The sequence below is a fragment of the Rattus norvegicus genome, chromosome 18 (genome assembly GCF_036323735.1).
Source record: "Rattus norvegicus strain BN/NHsdMcwi chromosome 18, GRCr8, whole genome shotgun sequence".
In the NCBI taxonomy this organism is placed as follows: Eukaryota; Metazoa; Chordata; class Mammalia; order Rodentia; family Muridae; genus Rattus; species Rattus norvegicus.
Genome location: NC_086036.1, coordinates 80,600,711 through 80,620,877, shown reverse-complemented (window position 1 = coordinate 80,620,877; position 20,167 = coordinate 80,600,711). Strand labels below are relative to the sequence as shown.

Sequence of the window (20,167 nt, the reverse complement as noted above, 5' to 3'; positions counted from 1 at the left end):
CTGAGTGGCCTGTGAGCCTGTCTGAGGGGCATTCTCTGGATTGGACGCAGGCATGTCTAGCACTCCTTGACTTGAGGTTCTGGACAGTCTATGCTAGCTACCTGAGCAGAGGCTAGAGAGTAGCAAGCAGCCCTCCTCCACAGTGCCTGCCACCTAGCAGGTGACCTGGCTTCCAGCCCTGACTCCCCTCAGTCATGGAAAGGTGAGATAAAATAAATTCTTTCCTCTCCTAAGATGTATTTGATCCTGATTTTATCAGAGCAACAGAGATCAAATTAGAACAATGTTTCCTTGGCAAATCACTGCATGGTTTGGCGGATGCAGTGGGAATGACTAGACTTGTTTCTTCATTTGCCTACCAGGTTAAACGGCAAACATGTGATTGCAGGGAACTGATGCTAACAGCTATAGCTACCCCTGAATGGTAAGCCTGAAGAGGCCCCTCACCAAGCCAACCAGACAGTCCTCACAGCTGTAAAGAGCAACGAAGGTGAACCTGAGTCATAAAAGGCAGAGGAGAGTGCTGCTTGCCCTCAAGGGACACACACAGAGCATATGTGGAAAGCAAAGACTAACAGTCAGCTGCTGCAAAGGACAAGAGGATGACGCGCAGAAAATGGAAACTGTGATTCTGTGAAGTACACAGGAACACACTGCTACTCTCAACCAACCTGCAAAATGCACTCATAAAAGAGCCAAGACCAAAGCCACAAGGATACAGAGGTCCACCACACTACCCTGCTGTCCACCAACCTTCTTTTGAATGACTGGTCAGGGTAGCCTAAGTGACTCCCCAAACAATAGAGACTATGGCTGTTGCCTGTGGCTGCCTCTCAAAGAGTGAAAGTAAATCCCTCTCGCTGAAGACACTGCACACCTAGGACACAACTCAGATGGACTCAGATGATTCCTACTGGATCTGACCTGAAAGCCTCTTTCCTGTGTTTTAGCTTCTGTGGTACCAGAACATACTATGCAAGCTCCCAAGGGAGAGACGCTAATAGTCTGATCCAGCTGCAACACCTATAAATCACAACAGTGGCCAGCACAGTAAGAGATCTGTAAAGGTACAAGCACCTGATGCTCACTCACATACGGGGTAGCAACCAGCAGCTGTCTAATTGAACTTAAGGCAGACTCAACAGGAGGGGAACCACGCCTAGTACCAGGAACCTAGCAACTTCCTAGGGCTAGTGAAGTCTTGGGCATCAGAAAAGAATCTACTACTACCACTTTGCTAAAACAGTGTAATTCCTTACTATATTCTAAATCTTATCCTTAAACCACAAATAAGCATAGCTACTGCCCCCCATCAAAGAATCCTCTCTTTACAACAAATGGAGACAGAGATCTGGACCTGAACACAATCAGGGAAATCAACAGGGACTTGGGGCTCGGCCCTAATGGATACATCTCCAGGACGCCTCCTGTGTCTACAGCTCAGGGAACTCTGCAGAAGAGGAGACAGAAAGAGTCTAACTCAGAACCCCAGTAAGACTGCTGTCAAACAGTCTCAGAAATGGCTGCATGAACAAGACTGAACACTAACACCACCAACAGAAACACTAACACAGAAGTGGGAAATTGTCCCAGCACACAAAGAAAAAGAACTACAGGCAACCAATGAGTGCTGAGAGACAGAGAATTATACCTTTCCCAGGATTGAGCCCCCTAACTGCTTATCTAATAGTGAGCCCTAAACTATAGACATGTAAACAAAAAAAGTGAACTCAGTAGGCTGTATTTACATGTCTGTATATACACACGGATAATAATAGAAGGAGGCATCAAGTTGAGAGTGGCAGGAAAGCAAGAAAGGGCCTGGAGGGCGGAGCTGTGAGGGCAGTAGGATGAGTGGCAAGTGATAGAATTCCATTTTAATTAAAAATTTGAAAAAAAGAAAAAAGAACCCCAGAAGGACCAAAACTCAGCCTGGCCTAGTGAAACAGAAACACACAGACAGAAAGGGTAACTTCTTAGACATGTAGCCTGAAGGGCAGAGTATGTCCCATGTCACACACACACAAGTCAGAAAGATTGTTAGAGACCTCCACCACACTGGGCATGTACTATTAGAAACTCGGGCAGAGGAAAATTTGAAAGGAACAGTGGCTCTTGGACTGACTGGGAGGGGAAGTGACAAAGTGCCCTGACTAAAGAAGGACACGGTGTAGAAATGGGAAGTAGAAGGAGGTACCTGCCATCCACATCAGCAGAAAACACAGCAACTCAGTAGACCCAAAAGTAACACAGACCAAGACACAGCTACTGAACTGGCCCAGGAGTCTACATTCTGTCTGATATGCAGTGTGCAAACGTGGGACTGTTAAGGGGAAATGACAGTTCATGCATGAACTCTATCTTACCTGCCACAGCCCCACTAGGAGGCCAGGATTTAGGCAGAATATCCGAATAAGTCCGTCGCAGCCCATCATAGTAGACTCACTTAAATTACTCAGGTCATACTTTCCAATTAAAGACAGCCATCGTGGACTTTGAACACCATGCCAAGAGAGAAGAGAAAGATGTGAACTTTCCAATGTCTTGCTGTCATGTCACATTAGTGTAACTAAAAATGCTTTTGAAGAGCAATTTATATACACTAAAATGTTCAAATCAGGTTAACATAATTATGGAGCCTTGTACAAATAAGAGGGCAAGCACATACCCTACAATGTTTTTCTTCCCCTCCCTTTTGCTCTTCCTCTGAGAGCAAATGTATCTTTCTTTCCAAAGTTTTTGTAAAGTAAACTGAGAGACAGTGAAAACTGAAATATTAGAAAATAAATCTAGGTCAAAATCATGAGTGTTTTCATGCAAGAGCCACACAGCAGTCTTAGTGCCCAAGAGTAAATACTTGGAAACATAGGAGACACCTTCCCTGCGCTCCAGAAAGACTTGACTGAAGCTATGAGAGGGAGAGCATGTTATCTAGAAGTACAATGCATGGCAGACAACCCATGCAGTGAACAGGCTGAGGTGGTTCAGGAAAGGAGAAAGGAGGTGAGATCTCAGTGGTCAATCTGCAGACCCAGAGCAGTGCCCAAGTCCCTCAGATGCTGGGACACTATCCAGAGTTTACTCAAGACGATGGGTGATAAGTCTGCAGGTCCTGAGTAACGCACAGTGGGGCTACCTATGGCACTGCAGCTTTCATGTGACAGATCCTCAGCTCCACATTCATAAGGAACGACAGTGATGAGGTGGCAAGCCAGTTGGTGAGAAGATTTGTGACATATTAACTAAAAACAGGCTCAGTGCCAACAGAGTATGCCTGGATGAAGATGAACACAGGACCAATGTCACCACTATAAACTCAAGAAAAGCCAACAAAAAACCTTAGCTCCAAATGACAATGACTTGACAACCATCCCAGACTGGGCCCCAACATATAAGGACACCCACTCAGAGGGAAGGCTAAAAAATGTAACAGGAAAATGCCATGAGAGCACAGCACATCTAAGAGATGCTCAGTAGCTGGTGCACTGTCACTATGTAATGGAGAAAGAGACAGCTAGGTGGGCATGGCAGAAAAACCTACTCCCTTCATCCTCGATGTACCAAAGCTGCAAAATGCTCTTAGGTTGGCTATGGAAATATTAAACAGGCTCTGGGGACAAACTGAGTCTTCACTCACCTTAGCTTTACCAGTCACAGCCATAGCCGGAGGCTAAAATAATCATTCTCACAAACATGGAGAGCACAGAGTACACCAACTAAGAACACAACACTAACAAGAAATGCAGCTGAGAGTCCATGTAGAAAGTCTTAAGTTACAGGGAAAGTTATTTGCAAACAGCACCATGAGCTTCTATAGAAGAAACAAATATAGGCTTAAGTAAGGTCACTAAACACTAAGAGCTTCTCCTGGCCATGACAAAGATGCAGGTGAGGGTCCTTCATCAGGATAAAAGCCCTGGCTCGCAGACTGCAGGGAGGGGTTCCTGAAACATACTTTCAGTCTTCTTACCACTGCTGGTCAAAGGCTGCTCTACAAAGCTTAAATGGAAATAAGTTACACTGTACCAAGTTCCCTCAGTGAATTCCAACATCCCTTACTATGTTGTATCTAGTATTCCTGTGACAATTTCTGGGGATACATGTACTTTTTTAAGTGAGCTCTATGGTTGAACATAATACATCTTTAACCAATAGTCTTTCAAGATCGTTTAATTAATGTTAACTGTAACTGTACCTATACACAATAGTCATGATACACCAAATAAAATACCATTCTATCAAAAGAGTGCATTTTGTGGATTCCTACTCCAAACGTTATTTCATCCTGTATACTACTTACCCACTATAGTAGAAAACCTTGGAGGTCATCATTTCATATACAAATTTCAGATTCATCCAAATAAAAATGTCATTAAAAAAGTAACTGTTGAATTGTAGCTGGGGAGAGTTGAGGAGCATATTGTGCTTTAAAACAAGAGCCCTTCGGTGTTGTTTCTAGGTTCAGTCAGCAACCCACTATGCCTCTCCCTGTTGCGCTGCAGACCCACTTGGCAGAGGAGCATCCTCAGACATCTGGGGCCAGAGCCAGAGGAAGAGTTTATTGCTGAGGATTATGATGATGATCCTGTTGACTATGAGGCTACGCGGAGAGAGGGTCTGCCACCGAGCTGGTACACGGTGCTTGACCCTGCTTGTGGACTCCCTTACTATTGGAATGTGGAAACAGACCTCGTGTCCTGGCTCTCACCACATGATCCTAACTTTGTGGTTAGCAAATCTGCCAAGAAACTCAGGAACAGTAATGTAGATGCTGAGGACAAGTCGGAGCGAAATCTTGAAAAGGTGGACAGAACATGAGAAGTCAGATTGTAGTCACAAGAAGCCAGATAGGAGCCATGAGAAGGCAGACTGAAACCACGAGAAGTCTGACTGAGAACAAGAGCAGAACTATGACAAAGTATACAGAGAGAGAGATCGGGATAGGGAACGAGAACGGGCATTTGACAAGGCAGACCGGGAAAATGGCAAGGACCGGCTCCACCATTGCAGAAAGGAACTGGCTCCTCACCCCAAGAATAAGAAAGCGATGAGCCGGAAAGATGAAGAATTAGACCCCGTGGACCCCAGTTCATACTCAGATGCACCCCGGGGCACATGGTCAACAGGACTACCCAAGAGGAATGAGGCCAAGACTGGGGCTGACAGGACAGCGGCTGGGCCTCTCTTCCAGCAGCACCCATACCCTTCCCCTGGGGCTGTGCTCCGCGCCAATGCAGAAGCCTCCCGCAGCAAACAGCAGGACTGAATTTGTGTTCCCTGTAGCTTTGGCAGTTTGCATTTCTGTGTTGATTCCTTGTGGCTCTGGAGTAGGATCCAGGGCTTCATACATGCTGAATAATTAGTCCACCAGTAAGCTACACTCCCAGCCCCCTTGGTGTTGTTTTATAAACAAAAAGTCCTTAACAGTGTTGTTTAATAAAAGCTTTTTTTTGGTAACCATAAAAAAAAAAGTAACTGTTATCAAAATACACTTAGTAATCTAGTTGGGGAAAACAATCCATGTTTTTTCACTGATAATATTTCCAGATCACAGCAAGCATAGGCACAGCACTGAGAGTCTGAATGTCATAGTGTATCAAGTGTATATGGGTATATATCAGCCTCTGAGCGGGCACCACAGAGGAGCCAATGGCAGGCCCACTCTAGGGAAACCATGAAATAGCATTGTCTCTTCAGAGACAGAGATGAGAGAGACTTACAGGAACGACAGTGAGCAAGAACGGTAAGATCAACGCAGAAGCAGCTGCTGCAAAATCAAAGACACCAAGACAGGGAAGTGGGGGGACAGGCAGCAGCACAATTACGGAGAAGGCAGACAAGTCCATACACTGCAACACTTGATATAAAAATTGTTAGCCAACATGGGACACAGGGATCTATACCTGCTATATGCAGTCTACCTTTATTAGACAATGATCATTGATGAATGTGAAGTTTGCTGAGAAAGGCAGAGGTGAGCCTTTTAGTGTGTGTGGACTTAGGGCAAAGCCATCTAAGCATAGGATGAGTTTTTATTATACAACTGTTCTACAACTAATTCTGTTCTTCGCCCTACAGTCATCCAAGTCACACAGCTTCACTGACATGAAAACAGAGGCACAGAGACAAGTGTATATGGGCATATACCTAGTGTATTAAGTGTATACGGGTATATGCCTAGTGTATCAAGTGTATATGAGTATATATCTAGTGTATCAAGTGTATACGGGTATATATCTAGTGTATCAAGTGTATACGGGTATATATCTAGTGTATCAAGTGTATACGGGTATATGCCTAGTGTATCAAGTGTATATGGGTATATACCTAGTGTCTCAAGTGTATACAGGTATATGCCTATTGTATCAAGTGTATACGGGCATATGCCTAGTGTATCAAGTGTATATGGGTATATACCTAGTGTCTCAAGTGTATACAGGTATATGCCTAGTGTATCAAGTGTATACAGGTATATGCCTAGTGTATCAAGTGTATATGGGTATATGCCTAGTGTATCAAGTGTATACGGGTATATGCCTAGTGTATCAAGTGTATATGAGTATATATCTAGTGTCTCAAGTGTATATGAGTATATATCTAGTGTCTCAAGTGTATATGAGTATATATCTAGTGTCTCAAGTGTATACGGGCATATGCCTAGTATATCAAGTGTATATGAGTATATATCTAGTGTATCAAGTGTATATGGGCATATACCTAGTGTATCAAGTGTATACGGGTATATGCCTAGTGTATCAAGTGTATACGGGTATATGCCTAGTGTATCAAGTGTATATGGGCATATGCCTAGTATATCAAGTATATATGGGCATATACCTAGTGTATCAAGTGTATACGGGTATATGCCTAGTGTATCAAATGTATATGGGTATATACCTAGTGTATCAAGTGTATACGGGCATATGCCTAGTATATCAAGTGTATATGGGTATATACCTAGTGTCTCAAGGGTATACGGGTATATGCCTAGTGTATCAAGTGTATACGGGCATATGCCTAGTGTATCAAGTGTATACGGGTATATGCCTAGTGTATCAAGTGTATATGGGCATATGCCTAGTATATCAAGTATATATGGGCATATACCTAGTGTATCAAGTGTATACGGGTATATGCCTAGTGTATCAAATGTATATGGGTATATACCTAGTGTATCAAGTGTATACGGGCATATGCCTAGTGTATCAAGTGTATATGGGTATATACCTAGTGTATCAAGTGTATACGGGCATATGCCTAGTGTATCAAGTGTATATGGGTATATGCCTAGTGTATCGAGTGTATACGGGTATATACCTAGTGTATCAAGTGTATACGGGTATATACCTAGTGTATCAAGTGTATACAGGTATATATCTAGTGTATCAAGTGTATATGGGCATATGCCTAGTGTATCAAGTGTATACTGGTATATACCTAGTATATCAAGTGTATACGGGTATATATCTAGTGTATCAAGTGTATATGGGCATATACCTAGCAAACTCAAGAGAAAAACCACACAAAATAACTGATAGTATTATTTAGGAAGTATTTAAACTATAACTAGTGTTTAATTGCTAATTTTATATCATTGGTTAAAATAGTTACAGGTAAAAATGTAGAAAATCCACTAATTATCTAACAAACTTTCAAAGTAGAGTATTATTGCTACTATTACAATTCAAGAAATTTAAATTTAGAGCTAAGTGTGACACACCCAGTATCTTCTGTTCCATAGCTGTGCAGAATGACAGGACAGTCTCTAAGATACAATCAAATTAAAATACACTAGTGGTATTTTGAATTACAATAGAATGTCAACTAACAGTCGGGTTCCAGGAGTCCTCCAGGGAGCTGCTGAATCAGTACTTACCTGTTTGGATCAGGGGTTAAATACTGGTCCATAAAAAGTGGTGTCACACCATACAAATTCAGGGTGGACAATGTGGCTAAATGTGGCCAATTTTTGTCATACCACACAACTGTGACAGATGTATCATTTACAGAATGATCAGCATGCCGCATGATGTATTCTTTTCCATTTTTTTCTCTTAAGATAATTGCCCAACCTAAGCCAAATACTCTAGAGAAAGAAAAGAAAAAGCTGAAAATGCTTTCAAAGAAAGAGCTCAGCAGCACACACAATAGCAACTGCATCTATCATTTCCATAATATCACCTCCTCTAGAGACCAAAGTCAAAATCCTAAGCATAAATCTGACATTTTACCCACAACACTTTCTGAGCCTTCCTTTTTTCCTTCCAGGAAGCACTCCCTGAGTATCTATGATGTTCTATGACTAGCAGTTCACAGACAATGGAAGGCCACTTCCACACTCAGGCTTTACTCAAGATCATGAAGCTGTTTCTGCTGTTTATGAAAATGTAAGCCAATATCCAAATACTGTATATTTTGAAGACTCCAAAACACACATGATAAAAAAAACGATTACAGGGGCTGGGGATTTAGCTCAGTGGTAGAGCGCTTACCTAGGAAGTGCAAGGCCCGGGGTTCGGTCCCCAGCTCCGAAAAAAAGAACCAAAAAAAAAAAAAAAAAAAAAAAAAAAAAAAAAAAAAAAAAAAAAAAACCGATTACAGACAGTTCCCTCTGACCTAAACTGTTCTTGTAGTTGAGGAGAGCAGCTTATGGTATCCACTTCCCTAGAATATGGAAGGCCCTAGTCTCAGTCCTTAGACTGGCAAAACTGAGATTAAAAACATTGTGCATCCACTGTATACATAAGACACCTTGAGATGACAACATCTGCTTAGAAACTGGAAGATTTTGTGGCTCTGTCCAGGCGCCATTAAGTGAGTGTTCAAGAGCAGCCTGTGTACCTGAGGGCCTCTTTGGTTTTCACAGGAAGACCTGTGTAAGGGTTGACAGGCATGATAATGTGGGCAAGTGCTGATTTCAAAGATGAGATCTGCCTTGTGATATATTCTTTCTTCCAGTATCCAACTTCTTTATCCTCAACTGACAGTAAGCTCACACATGTGGCTGTTTCCTCCACGGAAGTAAGCTTCCAATATCGTCTTTTTGATGAAAATGCAGTTGAGTAGATTTTGACCCAAATAAGACTAGAAGAAAAACAACAAATCAGTTTGGAGGCTGTAGCAGCAATATATTACATTAGAGATTAATAATTTCTAATTTTCAAATAGGTCAATTCCATTAATGTATAAGTGTTCATATATTTTATAATATATGAATCAACCCCCAAAACACATTTTAAAAAAGGGAAAACCTATTCCCAGAGTCAGGTTTAAATTAAGAATCCCATGTAATTTAGGATCATCCAATACTGTCTTTCTGCAAGATAACTAAGTAGGAGTTCAGTTGTAGAAAAATCACAAGTTTATATAGTGTGAATCTGATTTATTGTGGGTATGTACATAAATAAAAGCACTATACACAAAGACAAAATAATAGTAGACATATTATACATTCATTTTGCTGCCTACTTTTAAATTTTAACAATAAACATACTAATTTCAGAAAGGTAAATACTATAAGTCAGTAAACAATAAGAGCAATAAGTAAACAATAAGAGTTTTCCTAAGCACACACCTGTCAACTGCTATTTAAGGAATTCAGGCATTAGCTCACTTAACCCTCCCAATATACACAGGAGATGGCTAGTTTTTAATCCCCATTACATAGATGACATAATTGAGCCTAGACTGGTGCATTTGAATATGCATCTACACACATGAATACAAGCACATTTTAATGAAGCAAAAATTACATTCATTCCAAAATTACCAAAAATTATATCCACTAGTTGATTTAGATAAAGCATACCCTCTGGTATAAGAATTTCAAGCACCTTTTTAAATTGAAACACAAAAAAACTACCCTTCCTAATCAGAGCAGGCACACAGTCCCTTTGGATGCTGAGGACGGTGGAGGACAGCCTCAGTGAGGTCAGAGGATTTACTGTGGGTTCCTCACTTAAAGCAAACACAGAGCATCGAAGATGCATTAACTCAATCATTTCAAAACTAGATTATTCATTAGTAAGATCTGAAGAAACTGTAAAAATACAGATTCTAGAGCTCTAAGGTACAAATCTTCAAAGTATTGAATTATAATCTTCACAAATGCAGAGTAGGAATCCAAAGATTTATATTTTCCTATGTGATTGTGAGATAGTCTTTCATTGACTAGTATCTGAGAACCACCATAGAGAATATTTCCTGCCTACACTTCAGCCTATCAGTCATTTCCCATGCCTTACCTTACAAATCAAACTGAACTGCACTCCTTACCTTAATGTCTTTCCTAGAAATCTGTGGGTTCGCATAAAATCAATACTTGCATAATCGTTTGATACTGAGTAAGAAAGAACCCTAAAAAGTCAAGAAATGGGCACAAAATGTGCTATAGCTATTAGAAGACCTCCACCTCTGCCATGTTCTGCATGGCCCTGTGTAACAGGATATGGTTCCTGCCCCTGGAACAGAGCCAGCAAGGTGTGGGCCTGCATGAGTGTTGATGGCTGCTGTGGGTGTACGGCTTATTTGTATGATGATGTGCATCACATTCCTCCAAGGAATGCCCTCCCCGTTAACATTACTGATTCCCTGATAATCTCAGACAGCATGAGTCCAGAAGGTGAAGCTGTGGCTAATGTCTCAGAAAAATGGTAAATGCTGGGATCTTCAGGACACCCCTTAAGGCTGTGGAAAAGAGCTCTAAAAACATGAGTTGAAAGTACATGATTTCTCAACTATACAAAAATATAAGGGTGCAATATGAATTGTATAAGGAGTTTCACAGATATAAAGGAACAGAGGGTAAATTGTCAGAAAGATACAAAGACAAGCAGATACAAATGCAGGCAGATTCCTGAGTTCAAGGTCCAGGCAAGGCCAAAATGGTAACTCCACGGTGGGGGTGGAGTCCTACCCAGCTAGCTTACTGACTGTACTTAACAAAGGCAGACAGATCTCTAAACTCTAAGAATCAAGAGGCTGGGGTCATGGGATACTGACTCATAGGATAATCAATCAAACAGAAACCTGATGATCCAGTAAATGACTGGATTAATATGTAAAATAAGAGTGGGCTTATGATCTGCAAGAGATGAGCTATCCAGAATTTTTTAGAATAGTGAACTGCTTGGAGAACTGTCTTCAGCAGAACATAAAGAGAGCTGTCTGGAGATTTCCAGAGAAAGCAGAACAGAGAAAACACCAGCTTGGACCTATAGTTTGACTTCACCCTTAAAGGAACCCCTTTTCAAGCTGAGGTTTGTCCTTGGTACATCTCTCTACACAAGATGAACTCCTAGGTTCAGGCCATGCTCACAGTGAAAAGTAGAAGCAGTGGCTTTTCTTCATCCATAGAAGCTCAGAGCCTACCTGAAGGACCTGCTGATTCCCAAGGGAAGACCCACATACGGAGTCTCTCTCCTCCCCACTTTCACTCTTCCCACATAGCAAGTACATTTATTTAATTGACAGATTTGAGAGGAAAAACTAAGTCAATTTAACAAGGCCCCCTTACCACTTCTTCTGGCAGAGAATAGGCCATGTGCCCAGGACACCAGGACCTGGTTGGTGACAGGTTCTGTGAATGGATGAGTCTATCAAGTCCAGAACCTCTGATCACAGACCAGAGTTTTATTCTAGAGCCCAATAGTAATAGACTTTATCTTTAATACATGCAAAGAATATTCCTTATCTTATACTCATAAATGCAAATTTGTCTACAAATAGTACTAAAATTAATTCTACTAATTTTTAGAAAATGGCTAAAATACCTACTAATTTTGACAATTTCTAGTATCACATATAAAAGACGACACAGCATTCTCCTTACTTGTCACTGGTCAAATGATAAAAGCGTCTGTTCACACATCCAACGCACAGCAAGGATACCACATCCAAGTAAGAAAATATATTCAGTAAGATTTCAGAGGGCATTCTGAGAGAAGAGGAGAAAATTAAACAAGTTAACCAATACTGAATCTACAAATACCCAGAATACAACTGGCTATGTGTTCTAAAGAGAGGGCTACAGACACATTCATCTCATTTAATAGGCAAACTATTCTCTCATCCTTGATTAATTTCTTGATTGTAATTTTCTGGCTATTATAGTTCTCACTGCATAGGTCAATTAAGAAAGCAAATGGCATAGAGAACTGACTCTCTCAGCATGCCAATCACATCTTCCCACGAGGAAGAAACAGGCAGAACTTCAATTCCTCCATCATGAACACGTGGTACCCTCTGTTGAAATATAGGAATTGGAGGAAGGAGGACACACTCTCACCATAATAATGCATCCTGGGGCAAAATGTCTCTTCATGAAAAACAAAACAAAACAAAAACAAACAAAAAAAACACCAATGTTACAAGACTCCAGAGGTTGCTAATCATGTCAGTGTGTCCCACAAATGGTATTACAACACACTGCTATAGCCATCTTAACATTAGTTCACAATTTTTTTAAAGATTCTATGGATTTTAGTTCCAAAGGTCTCAGTGGAGATATCACAGAGACATAAGAGTTCTAAACTATTGAACTGTAAGAGCCCATAGACTCATCTATTTTCACAAGAGCCATGACCTCCTTTTGGCTTTCCACCACTCTTTATCCACTGAGAAGTGAGTAATTAGTAAGAACAAGTTAGTAAAATGAAAATCCAACATACTTGTCACCTTTAGAAGTTTAGTTTCGTAAAACTAGTCTCATAAGGAGAACGGTGACAAGCTCATGACTCATGTCAAACTCTCTGTGTTGTACATTCTTCCTACACAATCCTATTCTTAGAAAGCTCAAAATAGCAACTTTGTATATGCTGCACTATAATTTTCTCTAAAAACCCAATGCCTAAAGCCCACCACCCCGTGAGAGGCAGGGTATTTACCTGTCCAGGGATATAAAACAGACGGAGGAAGGCTTCTCACTGTGCTGGCCTGGCCTGGCGCACTGCGTCATGACAGAGGAGCCTCTAGCAAACTTAACCCCGGAACCCTGTCTGAAAGTACAAGTGAGAAACTCAAGTTGTATAATTACCAAACGAGGAGAATTATCCTTCCTTTCTCCGAAATTCTGATGGATCGATAAACCATAAAGATTATTCAGCATAAAACTTCATCTCTGAAAGTAAAGAGAAAAGGGGAAAGGAGGAAAGAATGGACAGGAAAGGAAAGAAGGAGATGCAAATCAAGTGGGTGATAGCTAAAGTCTGCATGTTACAGTCTAATGCTGTTCTCATTATAAAGGCTGTCACTTGTCAGAGGGTATTCCACAGTGTATGTGAGGGAAACAGGGAAATGACAAGCATGCTGCTCTAGTGTCACTCTCTCACTGTGTTAATACTCAACCAAAAACAATTTAGAGGAGAAAACAGTACATTACAGGTTATAGTCCATCCAAGAGAGAACAGAAACCTAAGAAAAGCTTGAGAAGCAGAGTCCACAAGCGATGCTGCTTACTGGTTCACTCACAGGCTCGTGTTTAGCTAGATTTCCAGAGTCCAGGAGCACCTTCCTACTGAATGATGCTGCCCACAGTGGGCTGAGCACTCTTACGTCAACTAGCATTCAACACAGTCATCTACAGAGATGCCCTAATGCCAATCTAATCTGGGCAAACCCAAATAAGATTCCCTTCTCAGGTGGGTCTAGGCTATGTCAAGCTGACAATTAAATCTAATTAAAATAGATATATTGAGTGACCAGTTCTGACAGAAACTTTAATGAAGGTAGAAACCATAGATTTTTAATAACTTTCCATCTGTGAGTTAAATCTTTTAACACTATTTTATGCACAGAAGTACCTATATCCAAAGTTTTCCCACATTTTAGCATCTTATACTTAATAAATTGTATTTTAATTGGCTGTCTTCTTAGTAGTACATAAAACAATGCATTTTATAATTAATAGTTTTTTAGACAGTTTTTATCAGTTTAGACTTGATAAAGTAGACATACTTTTTCAAAGTTCCTAAAACAACTCTGGTTTAGAGTCAGTCCTCAGAACAAGTGAGGCTCACTCACAGACTGTGGGAGATCTGAAACAACACAAAAGCTCCAAACCTGGGACCCCTATCCCTAACCCTTTTAATATACAGGCAAATTTACTAACCTATTCTCAGGGACTTAGCAATTGTTAATATCATCACCTACCTCTGCCAGATGCACCAGCTTATGCACCACCATCCCAACAAGTGCTCTCTTGCTCTTGAGAGCACGCTCGCGCTCGCTCTCGCTCTCGCTCTCGCTCTCTCTCTCTCTCTCTCTCTCTCTCTCTCCCTCCCTCCCTCCCTCCCTCCCTCTCTCTGTCTTTCACTGCCTCCCTCCCCCTCCCCCTCCCTCTCCTCCTCTTCCCCTCCTCCTCCCCCTTTCTCTGTCTCTCTTGCAATTTTCGGACCTCATCTCCTGAGACCAGTGAACCCCCCTCCCCCCACCCACCCCACTCCACCTCTGAGAGCTGTTCCCAAATAAAACTGACTTTATGTTTTTAATTTGTCTTGGCTTGTTTCATCAACAAAGAAAACTTACTAGAAGCTACTTCTTTGAGCAGTGTTCAACTTACATGCATCAACTACTAACACACCCCTTACCCTGCATGCAATTTAAGGCGCAATATAAAGTACTTATTACCCAATTTTCATTCACCAATGTTTTACCACCCTCAGGATCAACCTGGTTCCCAAGATGTATTTGGATTAACATCAAAAAAGGATGTAATTAGAAACAAAAATGAGCTGTCCTAACATTTTCAATGGAAAGCTAATTAACTCTCTGGAAGCTGTTGCACAAAAGCTATACCAAATGGACCATTAAAGGTGCCAACTCCCAACTCCAAGCACACCCTACTATTGGAAGGCACAAGCCATGAAGGGCAGTTACCCAAGGCCTGGGCTGACTGGGCAGCAATGTAGCCTATTACCTTCTGCCAAGACAGCACAACAAACTATATATCTACCAGTTATCAACACACCCTCAAGAAGCACATCCCCATGGCGTCTGAGCAGCCACAAAGAGCTTCTCTCTCCTGGTCAGCAACAGGCAGAGCAGCTGGAACATGGGAAGCTCCCCATAAGTATTAGCTGTCATCCACACCCTGGCAGCAGGGCATAAATGGTGGGATAAATCCTCCCAGAGCCTGGAAGTCACACTGCACACAGTAAAAGGCCTGGCAGCACAGGCCTCCGCACTCTACCTGGGGCAGCACAGGCCTCCGCACTCTACCTGGAGCAGCACAGGCCTCCGCACTCTACCTGGAGCAGCACAGGCCTCCGCACTCTACCTGGGGCAGCACAGGCCTCCGCACTCTACCTGGGGCAGCACAGGCCTCCGCACTCTACCTGGGGCAGCACAGGCCTCCGCACTCTACCTGGGGCAGCACAGGCCTCCGCACTCTACCTGGGGCAGCACAGGCCTCCGCACTCTACCTGGGGCAGCACAGGCCTCCGCACTCTACCTGGGGCAGCACAGGCCTCCGCACTCTACCTGGGGCAGCACAGGCCTCCGCACTCTACCTGGGGCAGCACAGGCCTCCGCACTCTACCTGGGGCAGCACAGGCCTCCGCACTCTACCTGGGGCAGCACAGGCCTCCGCACTCTACCTGGGGCAGCACAGGCCTCCGCACTCTACCTGGGGCAGCACAGGCCTCCGCACTCTACCTGGGGCAGCACAGGCCTCCGCACTCTACCTGGGGCAGCACAGGCCTCCGCACTCTACCTGGGGCAGCACAGGCCTCCGCACTCTACCTGGGGCAGCACAGGCCTCCGCACTCTACCTGGGGCAGCACAGGCCTCCGCACTCTACCTGGGGCAGCACAGGCCTCCGCACTCTACCTGGGGCAGCACAGGCCTCCGCACTCTACCTGGGGCAGCACAGGCCTCCGCACTCTACCTGGGGCAGCACAGGCCTCCGCACTCTACCTGGGGCAGCACAGGCCTCCGCACTCTACCTGGGGCAGCACAGGCCTCCGCACTCTACCTGGAGCAGCACAGGCCTCCGCACTCTACCTGGAGCAAATGAAGCCCAGTTGTGCATTTCAGCTCATCACTCTCCAGCCAGTCTCTGAATTAGCCCCTAACAGTGACTGTCAGTTAGTGCCCTGGAGGGCAGAAAGGAGAGGGAGAAAAGGTCTGAGAATGTCACCCCGGCTGCTCTAATCAAGAATCCTATCAGATACTTTTATTCTTCTGTTCAAATTTTGGGTTTAAACAAAGATTTTTACAACAGAAAAGCTTCGAGCCCAGGTAACTGGCTCTCACAAAGAAATCAGAAGCAAAGAATGATGCCCAGGGATGAGAGATGGCTCAGCAGTTAAGAGCACTAACTGTTCTGAGTTCAAATCCCAGCAACTACATGGTAGCTCACAACCATCTATAAATGGGATCCAGTGCCCTCTTCTGGGTGTCTGAAGACAGCTACAGTGTACTCAAACAAATAAAATAAATAAGAAGAAGAATGATGCCCAAACACTACTACTTCCCTAGGACTGGCCCAACAATGAAATGTAAACTGGAGGGTTTCCAGCAACAGAAGCATATGGAGAAGGGAAGGCGCCAGCCAATAAAGTAACTCATTTTCATAAAGAATACAATCTAAAATCATTTAAATTACTTGTGATTTACATATAACATGGCTATGTGAAGGCTTGGTCCAAGGTCTCATACATACTCTAAGTGCTGAATAAAAATTAAGTAAGGTCTCTCTTTAGCACACACAGTTCTTTATAAACAAATACTGGTGTGGCTGGTCAAGTTTATATTTACCTGCAAAGCATGATGATATCTGTAACAGGGTTTTCTTCTGTGTGCTTTCTCAGTCAAGAGGTGCTAGATGGCTGCTGAGATGGCTGGGGTGTATGTGTGTACTTACTTACAGAGGACTCAAGTTCGGCTCCTAGCTCCTATACGACGCAGCTGCCCACTACCTGTAGCTTTACTCCCAGGAGAACCTAAGTCCCCTAGCATCTACACTTAGGTGTACAAAATCACACTCAAACACACAAACCTACACACACCAGTAATAAAAATAAACTTTAAAAAACCTGTATACATGTAATTAACAACAGTCAATGGAAATGCAGTTTCTACACAAGCATTTCAAGTACAAACAGGTCCACAACAACTTCTAGGGATCTGCGTAGCTTGCTACTCACCTCCTTTAAGTACCTATTCAAATAATATGATCTCATTCAGGGGTTCCTGACAGCCATCTCAAGCTCTAGTCCAACTCTGAAGACATACCTTTATGCTCTTTCCCTATTTGTCACCACGCTGCCATCAAACATACATTGACCTTGATTGTCTTCTCTATTATCACTGTGTGGTTTTTACTCCATGCTCTTCCTCAGCACCCACAATATACATAGCACTCAGGCAGTATTCAACAAACACTTTCCAAATTAATTCACCAGTTGAAACAGCAGGCCACTGTCAGAAGCCATCTAGGAAAGGCTATGGCAAGCAGGTGAGTTTTCAGGAGATGGCCCACCATTTTTCCACGGCTATGGGTGTGCTCTGAGATGCAGGATCCTCAGAGACTTCATCCCTCGACTGCTTCTCACTGCTGATATGCCCTTCCTACCACTATTAGACGGCTTAATGAGTCCTAGGTATTAGCACGCCCTATGGGGCAGATTTCCTGCAGATCAACATGAAGATGCACTTTCATGCAGTAATGCTGTGTAGAGGAATTGATGATTTCATAATCCTTGATAATGATTTTATAGAATTCCTAAGTTGATACAAGTAATTTCAAGTCCCCTATAAAGCAAAAGCTCTGTAAACCTTGGGCTAATTACACTAAGAAGATACATGTGGAACAAGTTACAATCAAAGAAAATATTCTTTCTAGGTTAGGAATGAGGTCACTATCTGGTAACTGGATGTCATAAACTGGTAATGGGCAATTTATTAGAGGTACAAGGACAGAAAATAAATGATGGACTAGTTTATCTATATAAGACTTCAAAATAATAAGACACAAACAGATAATTTCTCTCCTGAAAAAAGCAGTGCTAACTTATGACATAAAAATTATTACTTTAAACTTATAATGAACTTATAGAGCTAGAAAACAGATACTAGTCAGGTACTATTCTTAATGGAAAGACATGTAAACAATTCTGCTGTAACTCCCGAAACCTTATCAACCTATGACATAAACTATTGCCATGAACTTTTACAATGTAAAGGTGCTTAGAAAATGTGATCAATTATCCTGAGAAGGTATAAAAACTAAGAACAAGGGGTTGGGGATTTAGCTCAGTGGTAGAGCGCTTGCCTAGGAAGCGCAAGGCCCTGAGTTCGGTCCCCAGCTCTGAAAAAAAAGAACCAAAAAAAAAAACTAAGAACAATAAAGTAGCATTGTAGCCTTTTTCTGCTTCATCCAAGATGCCTGTGCTTATGTGTCTGATTCTCTATTCTTTTCTTTTCTCTCCTTTTCTTTCTTTTCTTTTCTTTTCTTCTCTAACAAACTCAGAGCCTCTTGCCTGGCTAAGAGAGGTTCCCTAAGTCAAAGAGAAAAGAACCCAAGTAACTAAATTTCTTTTCCCTTTTCTGATGCTGCTATCAGTTAACTGCCAGGAGCCATCAGCTTTTGGACCCTGAATAGCAAGGGAGAGTTAAATTGAAGTCATAGCGTCACTGATGCCATACCCCATGCTGCCTTCCACCAGAAACTTTCTGGGTGGCCCCCAGCAGGCCATAGTTCAGTATTAAATAGACTTTTTATTTCTCTAAAGGAAAACTAGGCACATGTGTACACACACATACACACACACACACACACACACACACACACACCAAGGTTAAGATATAGTCATAGGAACAAGCTTTGGTGGTAACCATGTACATGAGGCAGGCCTCAGTATATCTTCTATATTCTCTTAATACTTTATCTACTTATGTCTTATGAAGACTTCTATTTAAATCATTTACTATTTCCTCCCAAAGTCTTTGTGTTAATTTTACACATCAGAAAGAGGATGTCGGGCTGGAGAGATGGCTCAGTGGTTAAGAGCACTGACTGTTCTTCCAGAGGTCATGAGTTCAATTCCCAGCAACCACATGGTGGCTCACAACCATCTGTAATGAGATCTGGTGCCCTCTTCTGGCCTGCAGTCACATATGCAGGCAGAATGCTGTACATAAAATAAATAAATAAATCTTAAAAAAAAAAAAAAGAAAAGAAAGAAAAGAAAGAGGATGTGTATGCCCTGGGCCCAAATCTGAGGGCATGCCTCTGAGAAGCAGAACTCTACAAGATGCCTAGCATTCAAGGAAAACATAGCAGCCTGAGCCAAGCAGTTCACACCAAGGTTAACTCACTTGCTAAAAATTTATGAAAGCCTATTCCAACAATCTCATGAAATGAGCAGTCATCTTTTTTGTAAGTATGTGTATAAAAACTGTAGATTAATGTGTATTATGGAATCCTCTCTCTAAACAGTTAAAGACCAGGTAGGTAGGTACTTTCTGGCACCAGAGAAAACGGTACGAAAGTCTTTTCCCTAATTCATCAAACAGGTATGTCTGTCTTTGACTAAAACATTTACTATAGCTCGTTTACCAGTATATTCTTCAAATACATTTAATGACAGATATGGGGCAGCGGGCAGTGAAAGGTACCCTGATTCCTGGTCAGGACAGGTCGAATCCCCAGAGACCCTAAAAGGGATGGCAGGTGCATTCCCAGCATCCTAGATCAGGACCTCACTAGCTGCAGCCCTGTAGAGAGGTTTGAGACAGAGCAGTCACAAAGAGCAATGGCCCAAGCCCCTCCTCCACAGGTGAGGACATGACCACAGATTACATAGGCTCAAGACAGATCAGTCACAGAGGACAGCGCCCCGAACTCCTCCTCCACAGGTGAGGATGTGACCATAGGTCACATAAGTTCAAGACAGATCAGTCATAGAAACAGGACCACGCCCCTGAATATGTAGATGAGGTCTTCCCAAGCTCTCAGGCCAAACCAATAGGACGTACCTGCTGTCAGACACTGACCCATCCAAAAAACTGTATTTAAGTGCCGTGTTCAGAATTAAAGGTGTGCAGGAATTATTCCATCATCTGAGAGCTTCTGTCTTAAGAGCTGTAACACCACTGCTTGGGGAAGAGATCTGCTCTCCCTGAAATCACCAGCAGGAGCTCCCTTGTACCCCTCTCCAGCTAGTCA

General features: G+C 42.5%; 1 protein-coding gene and 1 pseudogene across 12 annotated transcripts in view; one reads left to right on the top strand and one right to left on the bottom strand.

The window, feature by feature from the left end:
• Fbxo15 (F-box protein 15) overlaps window positions 1-20,167 on the bottom strand; it is a 315,106-nt gene that overhangs the window by 288,672 nt on the left and 6,267 nt on the right. For 10 of the 12 annotated variants that reach the window (XR_005496060.2, XR_005496061.2, XR_005496062.2 and 7 more), the window contains exons 2-6: window positions 12,885-12,995; window positions 11,831-11,935; window positions 8,842-9,084; window positions 7,877-8,086; window positions 2,367-2,493 (exon numbers count right to left, since the gene is read on the bottom strand). Coding sequence is in view for 9 of the 12 variants with exons in the window: in XM_039096992.2 (XP_038952920.1) it covers window positions 2,367-2,493; window positions 7,877-8,086; window positions 8,842-9,084; window positions 11,831-11,935; window positions 12,885-12,995 (796 nt within the window). In the remaining 3 variants the exon portion in view is untranslated. Of the gene's footprint in view, window positions 1-2,366; window positions 2,494-7,876; window positions 8,087-8,841; window positions 9,085-11,830; window positions 11,936-12,884; window positions 12,996-13,033; window positions 14,137-20,167 lie in introns of those variants that run through there. The other 2 variants (XM_039096996.2, XM_039096995.2) reach the window with 2 other exon arrangements.
• On the top strand, window positions 4,464-5,287 carry Pqbp1-ps1 (polyglutamine binding protein 1, pseudogene 1; annotated as a pseudogene).